This window comes from Petaurus breviceps, unplaced genomic scaffold (genome assembly GCF_028583685.1).
Source record: "Petaurus breviceps papuanus isolate PSGF00001 unplaced genomic scaffold, PetGlider_PUasm1.0 428, whole genome shotgun sequence".
Lineage (NCBI taxonomy): Eukaryota > Metazoa > Chordata > Mammalia > Diprotodontia > Petauridae > Petaurus > Petaurus breviceps.
In genome coordinates this window covers 2651871-2661301 of record NW_027186331.1, presented here as the reverse complement: position 1 = coordinate 2661301, position 9431 = coordinate 2651871, and the positions used below count along the sequence as shown (strand labels likewise).

Genomic DNA, 9431 nt, shown 5'->3' with positions numbered 1-9431 from the left:
ACTCAGTGGACTTTTGTGGATCAGTGTAGGCTGCCCAAAAGGAGTATGGAAATCAGAGGATGTGCTAATTCTTCATTCAGGACCCAATGGGGCAGGTCCCCAGGCTCTTAATTGCTTAAGGGTTACTAAGGTTCAGTTTCAGGCCCTGGGTCTTACAGCTGTTAACTGTCAGGGTAGGAGTTTGATGTCCAGTTATCCCCAACTTCCAAATCTGACAGTCTCTCATCCAGGGGTCATGGAGTCAAAGGACCCAGGTTCTAACTAAACTACCTGTGTGACCCTGGCCAAGTTACAATACTCCTGGGTCTCAGTTTACCCTTTTCTTATAAAATAGCCACAGTATCTTTCAAACATTACAATTTGGAACTCTTAACTATGGCTTCAAGCTTTGCCTCCAATTCTACACTAGGGACACCACTGCATTTCTTTTGTCAGGGCTCTCATGGCCTTGTGGTTTTACTGCTGTGGATGATGGTGGAGGCTAGAGCCTGCATTTAGAAGCTTTCCCAAAGGCAACTCCCACAAGATTTTTATAAGCCCCCAGGCTGGACAAGTGAGCCAGCTCAATTTCATTCTATTTCCCATTTGGACAAGACCAAGCAGACACTCCCTGGAGGAATACGTTAAGTGGCACTTTATTGGAACACAAAACAATTACAGAGTGAGACAAGATCTGTTTGTGGAAGGGGGAGGGTGAGTGCCTGCTACGCTTAGACCCCACACCCCTCCCAGGCTTCCCATTTCTAGGGGAAAGCATCTTGGGGACATACATCCCTTTTTACACACAATAACTTCAAGGAAAGCATTTAAAAACATACCCTCTCGCTCCCCAAGAACTCGCTCGGGTGGGGACAGCACAGGAAGAAATCAAAGCCAACAGAACATTCATGGAGTACAGTTTCATGTTTCCAATGGATCAACACTAGAGAGTATAAGGGAACATTCGATTTCATGTGCAATCGCTTAACTCTTTATTGCGCTAACAGCTGATTTCTGAAGGGGTCTTTGACCTTCTCCATCACCCGAGCACAGCTGGAGTCACTGTGCTTTACAAGACCAAACAGCGCAGAGAATAACAAGTTTAGCAGTTGGAAAAGGAAGCTCCTGGTTAGTCAGTTTGCATTTTTTTCTTTAAAACAATCACACTCTTCCTTTGGAAGGGCACGCCACTGAGAAGGGACCAGGGGCTGGTATTTTTAAATGGACAAACACAGACCTAAACAGGGAAAACACCAAGTCATAACGTTAACATCTATAGTTGGGACATAATAAACACAGTTGAACTCGTGGAGGGTGCTAAGGACCTTCAGCAAGTGAGACGGACATGCTTTCTTTGTTTTAAATAAAGCACCTTTGGTGGGCGGGAAGGAAAACAACTCAAGCAAACCTGCCAAGATTAAAAATCTGACCGAAGCGAGTCCTTTTACTGTCACTACTGAGAAATGCTACAGGCTAATATGCTTTTCAACCGTTTATGTTGCTTTCCAAAGCTCACAGTGAATAGTGGAAATAAAACTCCAGCCTGGGCAGCTTTCTGTTCTCACCGGTTACTCGGCTAGTGACATTTCCCAAGCATGCGGCAGAATAAAATATTTTTTAAAAAACAAAACCTTCAGCCATCGTAAAACCATCCTCTCTAGGGGAGGGCCTTTCATTTTAAGCAAGCTGAAAGTTCTTAGCTTAAAATTTAGAGCAAAACTTAAGGTGAGCAGCCAGAGAGAGCGGGTGAGCCAGCAGGGACACGTACAACACAGCCACAGCCCCAGATGACTTCCCTGAGGCCACACAGGCAGCTGAGGTGCTCTACCCTTCTGGGAGGTGATGCCTGGTGGACAGCCGACTGCCCGAGGCCACCCCCTCCCATATACTGACCATGCCTTTCTTCCACACAGACCTGAATACACCCTGGGCAGCACCACAAACTTGGGATGCCTGTCTGGCTTGCTGCTGTTCATACCCTTCCTTCCACTAGGGGCCACAGGTGTCACCCATCTGTCAGCTCAGCTGGGGGGGCTGGAGTTCAGGCCCTACCTTAGCTCCCAAAGGTGACAGGCAGGCCCCTGTGCCAACCAAGTCCAACTCCTGTACCAACCCGCCACACTGGGAGTGCTCTGCGGCCCCAGGTGGCTACCTGTGGGGGAATGCCTCATGCCAGAAGACTCAAATGCATAGGCGCAGCTTACAGACAAGGGCCAAGAGCGGAAGCCCCCAAACCACGACCCACAGACAAAGACTATACAAAAGCTGCTTCCACCAACTTCCCCTCGACGCCCAGGCTGGCCAAGGCCACAACACTGAGGTATCCAGAGAGCACAGCTTCCCAGGGATGAGTGCCCACGAGAAGACAACAACTCAAGTCATGCCAACTGTGCCCCAGGAAAAAATGCTGCAACTGTGCTGGGTTAGCTGGTACATCATGAAGGAAGAAGCACCTACCTTGGGGGGGCCTTCTCAAGCAAAGCTTGCCAATGACCATCAGATTTACTACTGCACCCCCAAAACCCTCTGAGTCACCAACACCAAGACAAAGGCACCGGACAACCACCATTGCCAGGAGTTACAGCCATCAGTGTGTTTAAGTAAACATATAAAACTCAGTCCTGTCCTTGGAGGCAGCTTTCAAATGTTTTATTCACTCTTTTGGATGTACTATAAATAAGTGTTTCCACTATGGAAAAGAATGTTATGAGCGCAGTACATGTGACTGGGAATGGGTTTGCTGAACACATCTTCGAAAGGGTAAAAGCTTAAAAAACAACCTGCAGGCTGGAATTCAGATCTTTATATAAAGTCCCTTGTAAAAAAAAAACAACCAAAACAAAATAAAACAAAAATAAAGAAAATAAAAGGAAGGAGGGCGGGCCTGCGAGATGATTTATTGCAGTAGCACGTCCTGGTCCTTGGTCTCCTTCTCAGGCGCCTCGGGGCTCTCAGGCTCTGGGCTGCCTTCCTCCTTCTCCTTCTCCTCCTTCTTCTCCTCTTTCACTGACAGCTCTGAGAACTTCTCCACCACTTTGTCAGTGTTTTCTTTGCCTGCTCCTGCTAAAACACACCAACCAGGGGGGTCAGCAGCAGCCGCTGGGGCCTTGGGTCGGTGAGTACCGGCTGGCACAGGTGCCTGAGCTTGCAGAGTGCTCAGGACTCGGACCCCACCCTCGCCCTGGGCCCCAGGGTCTTTGGCCCCGCTGCCTAAGAGCAGCTTGGCTGGGCCTCTCCTTGCCCAGGACGGTCAGGAACCCAGCAGGCTCAGGACTCACAGGTAGGCCCAGCTGAAGCCCAGCAGACAGGCTTGATTCTCTACATTTAACACTTTAACTTATTCTCCAAACAGGCAACCTTGTCATTTGAAACACTAGATCTGGAGGCAAAAATCAAGTGGTTTGGCCAATTTCAAGAGCTGGCCACCATTTCCCCAGACCAACAGAAAGTGAAGTCACCACCACACTTCTGTCAGCCCCACATCAAGGCTCCAGAGAAGCCGGCCCGCCCAGCCATCCATCTATTCCCTAGTTACAGCTCCTCTGACGGAGCTACACCAGACAAAAAGAGGATGAAGCGGCCTGTTAATTATCCGGCCACGGCCAGCCTTCCCTGACAGTCTGGCCCAGGCTCCGGGATGTTTCCCAAGCAGGTGCAATGGCCTTTCACCAGAGAAAGGTGTTTGCAATGCCATGGGCCACTTCTCTAGCAGACTGGAAAAGCAGCAAGACTGAGGAAAGCAGTCATGTACAGAGTGAGTCTGCGGGGGGGCAGCAAGAAGCTGATGGAGGGAACCTTACCTTTCTTTTCTCTTTCTTCTATCTCATTCCTGCATTCTTCAAATTTTGCCTTAAACTTCTGGGCATCTAGTTACAAGAGGAAAAGATGTTTCATCCCTCCATCCCATCATTTCAGTGGGAGGCCCTCTGAAAGCACCAACTCGCAGCCCATCACAGAAGGGCTGATGTGGCCGCTCAGAGGTGGAGCTCATGCTGTTAGCTTCCCAGGGCTTAGACTCTCAAGGGCAGCTAGCTTCTCACCCAATCCCAAGAAGGAGCTAATTCCCATTTTACTGATAAGGAAAACAAAACGATCTGCCCACTAAAATCCTGGGAACCAAATAACCAGGATACCCCAGCACTGAGATTTGGGCCAGACTCTAGAGTAGGAAGAGGCCTCAGAGACCATCGAAGCTACCTAGAGGAAACCGAGGCTCAGAGCTGAAATAACTTGCTCAAAGTACCCAGGGAACAGAAGAGATGAAAAGTGGGGAGAATAAGCCTTTATGGCACCCACTGTGTGCTGGTGCTTCTGCAGTTAGGGTCTCACTGGATCCTCCCAGCAATGGGGCTATCATCATCCCCCTCTTAGCTTAGCACTATGTCACAGAAGGGACTCAACAACTGTTCAATGATTGATTCCTCTTATAGTCGAGGAAACAGAAGCAGACAGAAGTTGTGACTTACCCAGGGCCACATGGCTTGAAGTCAGATCTGGCCAACTTTACTGACTTGAGCCAGCCACCTCCTAATAGGTAGTCTGACTTCAGTGCCAGGATTCCCTCCAGAGTTCCCTGGCCAAAAGGCACTGGAACCTTTCACTGGCCCATCAAGGTTGTTTGTAGAGGAATAAGAAAACATGCTTCCCAAACCACCAGCTTGAGCTCAGAATGCCAACATTTTACCAACAAAACTTCTGTGCCCTCAACCCTGTGGCCCACAAGACTTAGAGCCTGTCATTGCTGTTTAACAAGAGGCCTGGCCATGCAATGGGCCCCAGGACCCCAGAGAAGGGACACATCGGGAGCCAGCCTCCGGAGGACTGACTTCACTTGTCATTCACACTTCAATAAATCTCTCTGCCAGTTTCCATTCAGGAGCACTGAGGCATGCAGCCGCTCAGCCCCTCCTGGGCCTGCTCACCCTTCAAAGGAGGGAAGTGGTGACAGTGACAGGTAGTCAGGTCTGGGGAAAATCCTGGCCCTGCTCCTTAGGCCCTAAGTGAGGGTTATGGCCTCTCTGGGCCCTCCACTAGGTGGACGAGCCTTCCCTATTCACTAACCATCAGTGGAGTGGACACAAAACCCCTTGTTAAGAGCTGACAAGAATTTGAGTCAAGCTAGATTCCCTGTTCCTCAGAGACAGAGGTAGTGTAAGCACAGAATTGGGAGCCTGAGGACCCAGGTTCAAAGTCTACCTGTGACACCCTGGATAAATGAGCCTCAGAGGAGTCCTAAGGTCTCTTCCAATTCTAAGTCCCATTGCCATCAGCTGACAAAGAGTGCAAGGGAGAAACAGCTGCATTTGAAGTCTGACCTTAGGTCAGCTATTTCTGCAAACCCCAGCCTATTCCACTTACTTTCTGCGTTTAGGAATCGAATTGCCAGCAGTTCAGGTTTGGGACTTTCATCAGCAAAGTCAGCGTGTGTGTTCCAGACCCAGGCCCTGTCACTGCCTGCATTAGGCTTCAGCTCCATCAATGGTGTTACTGGTAGAAGGGAGAAGACAGGTTAGCGCTCCCCCACGGATCCCCTCACCGAGACCCTTCACAAGGCCATGGCCTGGCTAAGGTGAGCAGAACCCCCAGGCTGCTCCCAAGGGGCCAGAGCCGCTGGCGCTTTGAAGAAGGCAGCAGGTTTTCTATGACTCCTGTTCTGCCTTCTCTACTCATGCTTTGTAGTGCAGGGACAGGGTGGGAAAACTTCCATTTTCACCTGCCACCTCAGTCATATTGGAAAAAAAAAAAAAAACTTAACAGAAACATACATCTCAATCTACTCAGGAAAAGCTTGAGGGAGGCTGGGTGTGCTGCGGCAGCAGGCTGGCTCCCGGGGGCCCAGCAGACAAGGCTGAGCCCTGAGGTCAGCCCTGGCCTGGGCTGTGGGAGCGCAGCTGTGTCTGACTCTGTATCGCCTCTTCCTGGCACAGTATCTTGTATGTAGTAGCCATTTGTTTTTGTTTTTTGCCTTTTGGAGGGCAATTGGAGTTAAGTGACTTGCCCGAGGTCACACGGCTAGTTTTTGTGTTAAGTGTCTGAGGCCAGATTTAAACTCAGGTCCTCCTGACTCCAGGGCTGGTGCTCTACTCACTGAGCCACCTAGCCACCCCGTAGCCATTTGTTTTTTAAAATAGAAATTGAAACAAACTGGATCAGGAAAAACTATGGACAAATCCCAGAGCACATCCCAAACACCACTTCAACTGACTTCGGATGCAAAAACATTTAAAAGCAGTAAACAGGAATGAGTGAGGGCTGTATCCTGACCATGCCACAACTGTTCCTTCTCGCCCACTGAATCCACTGTTCCAAAAGACAGATCACAGCAACAGCATGCCCAGAACCAAACTCTGATCAGACACACCAGTAAATGTCATTCCCAAGAGATCAAAGTTGGAGACAGCCTGTTGTCAGTAAACTACTTATGGAATTGTCTGCAGTGTCAAATGACGACCTATCAACAAACTCAAAAATGAAACAATATTCCTTCTCACACAAGCCTCCCTGGGACATGGGCTCTCCGGTTGCATCTCCCACGAGTTAGAACCTGCAACAGCTCACCAAACCATCAAATGGAGGTGCAGAGGGACCACCCACACTGACCAGAGGAAATGCGTGATCCTTCATCATCACTGCATTGCATTTTTCAACGTTCTCACTTTAGAAAGAGACAAATTTCCAAACCTCTTTATTTTATAGAGAAACTGGGAACCAGGAAGATTTAAGTGATTTGCCCAGAAGCACAAGATTGTGTCTTAGGCAGGAAAATGGCCAAAAAAAAAAAATGCAATGGACTAGAAATCATCCAACTGGGTCCTAACCCCAAGTTGCTGTGTGATTTCCAATAGCTAGCTTCCCCTCTCTGAGTTCATTTTTTCCTCCTTAAAAAAAGGGCAGGTGGAAGGGTGAAGGACACTAACTTTGAGATTCCTCCAGCCTCTTCCCAGGCCAACACTGGGGCTCCCATTCGAGGCTTCTTGCAAGGAAGCAACTCTTGCCGTCAAATCTGACACTCAACTCCAGTGAGGGCCAATCCCAAATGTTTGCCCTGCCTCAGGAGTCAGACAGAAAGCCAAAATCTACCACGGCGATGGTGTCTACACTTGACTTATGGTCACCCTGCCCCAAGTCACCCCACTGGGGTCACTCTAAGCCTGAGTATCTGCCAGCTCATGGTACCTGGCTGGCCTAACAGCACAAACTGTCTGTTGTACAAGTCTCTATCTTTCTACTCAGATTTCTTTTAGTAAAGAAAAGTCCAGAAGGTAGCATATCACCCTGTGGGCTCACATAAGCCCATCATCATCCCCCATCCCAACCCTAGGCATGGGATTTCTCCTTGCCTTCCCTGCTGTAGCTCCCCTTGCCCTGATCTGCCATTCCAACTGGCATCATTCTCAACTTTAATCCTGCCACCTCCAGAGCCACTCAATCCAGAAGACCTTCTAAAAGTACATCTCAATTCTAGATTTCAAACTACTTGCATTAATTCTCAGGCTTAGGCAAACATGCCGCTGGCACTGTCATAGCACTATCTAAAGCAGAACAAGGAGGGGGAGCGTACTATAGTGATTGGCACAGATCTTCAGGGTCTTGTCCCTTCTCATGAGGAGGCGGATTGTCCCTTTCTCCTTGTGTTTCAGCAGCTTCACGTCACCCGTCCCTCGCTCTTTCCATTCTGGGAGGTCGTTCTCAGATGCAAATCGGAACAGCTTGGCCCGCCTTTGGAAAGAGAACCGCTGAGTTACTATACAACGCAATTTGCACCTCTGGTGTGTTCTGGGAGAGAACAGTATCGTTCTTGCCTTGTCCCCTCTGGCAAGAGAAATGGGCTCCTGGGAAACTTGTTCACCAAGTACACAGAACCGGGTGCTAGCTTTTGCCCCTAATACTATTCTCATCATGTTGCCCAAGGAGAGGTTCTGCTCAGCTAATAGCCAATTTCTTGGGGCTGGGCAACAAGCATATTAAAAGCCAGTTTATTTACTTGTCATTGCTAATTAACAATCAACAACGATGCTTCTAACACAAGATGAAAATAAAATCTGGAAGCAAGTATCGTATAACATCACGCTCATGTCAACTCGGTGAACATTAGTTTCCTCGTTTTATAGACTCGACGACTGAGGCACTCTGTCCAAGCCAGCCAAGCCCATGCCCTAAGGCCCAGCCTTCCATGCCCTGTACCACAATACCCTGATCAACACTGATTCTTATTCCCGCCCCCCCTACCCCACCCTATACCAAAGGACTGGGGTGAAATCAGAGGGGCTGATGAAATGCTACGTCAGAAAATTCAGAATGCTGCAATGAGCTATCAAGAAATAATGCTTCAGACGCAGATGTCTCCTTTCAGTAAAGGAGGATCCACAGGAGAGGCCCAACACAGAGAACACTTGCTGCTGGTACAGAAAAGCTACTGCTGGAGGGAAGGTTCCCTGTCCACAGAGCCAGCCCCTCAGCCCACAGATGGATGACCACCATAAAGCAGGCCCAGAAGAGAACAGGAAAGACAGGAGAGGAAAGGGGGCTGGGATCCTACTTTAAATGGCAGTGCTTTTAATGATGCCATGCTTCTTCCTGAAGCCTAGGCCGATCTTTCTGGGATAGCAATATTGTCTAGGTGACCCTATTGAGGAAGCATGGAACCCATCCCACAGTCACTGAAGAAGCCAAGTTTACAGGACACCCAAAAGGCAACGGAGAAATGCATAGTGGGAATAGGCACCAGAAAAGCAGCCAAGTCAGGTACTACACATTGTGCTGGCAGCAGCCCAAACTCATGAGACCAAGGGGAAAATCATGAGCATAGCAAGGACTGATCAGAGGGAAGGGCCAAGCCCAGGAACGAATCAAGCAGGCACCTACTGTGGGCCAGGCACAGAGGATGGCGATACAAAGCCCTCCTGTGCCCTGGGGAGCTGACACACACAGATGCGGCTAAGGAAACATCCCACCAAGTATACAAATAGGTGGAGATGGTTCGCAATAACCTTGGGGGTGACCGGCCGGTGCCTAGGGACAGGGCATCCGGCAGCAGACGCGTAACAACTGCTAAAGAATGAAGAACGGCTGGGGTGAGGAGCAGTCAGGAGGGTGGGCAGGGCCGCGGGGCCGCGCTGCGGGGGGGGCGGGGGCGCCCCCCCGCCCTCCTCCCCCCCCCCACCCGCCGGCTCAGGCCGCTTACATCTTAAAGAGCTCCTCCTCATCCTCCTCCAGGGTCTTGATCTCCTGCTCGGGCAGGGACACGATGGGCTCGAACTGCGGGTCGTGGTTCGAATCGTCCGCGTTCTCCGTGGACGTGTCGTGGTCCTCGTGGGCCTCCTGCCAAGGGGACAGACGGAGGCTGGGACCGCTAGGCGCCACAGCCGCCCTCACGAGAGAGCAGCAGGCGCGCGTGGGGCTAGACCCCCCCCCTCGTGGGGCCAACGGCCGCGGCTCCTGCGGGGGAGCTT

General features: G+C 50.2%; 2 protein-coding genes and 1 non-coding gene across 3 annotated transcripts in view; 1 reads left to right on the top strand and 2 right to left on the bottom strand.

Annotated features, from left to right (window-relative positions):
- Positions 1–2606: 2606 nt before the first annotated feature.
- On the bottom strand, positions 2607–9311 carry RANBP1 (RAN binding protein 1). The gene is made up of 5 exons (XM_069100862.1): positions 9164–9311; positions 7541–7698; positions 5338–5466; positions 3780–3845; positions 2607–3039 (listed from the first exon to the last, which is right to left on the bottom strand). Coding segments are annotated over exons 1-5 (519 nt in total). The 5' UTR covers positions 9166–9311; the 3' UTR covers positions 2607–2875.
- On the bottom strand, positions 3615–3743 carry LOC138171429 (small nucleolar RNA SNORA77). Its single transcript, XR_011170879.1, has one exon. It is a non-coding gene; the product is annotated as a small nucleolar RNA SNORA77 (small nucleolar RNA).
- TRMT2A (tRNA methyltransferase 2 homolog A) overlaps positions 9227–9431 on the top strand; it is a 19389-nt gene continuing 19184 nt past the window's right edge. Inside the window, exon 1 of the mRNA XM_069100790.1 lies at positions 9227–9395. Coding sequence (XP_068956891.1) covers positions 9227–9395 — 169 coding nt within the window. The remainder of the gene's footprint in view (positions 9396–9431) is intronic.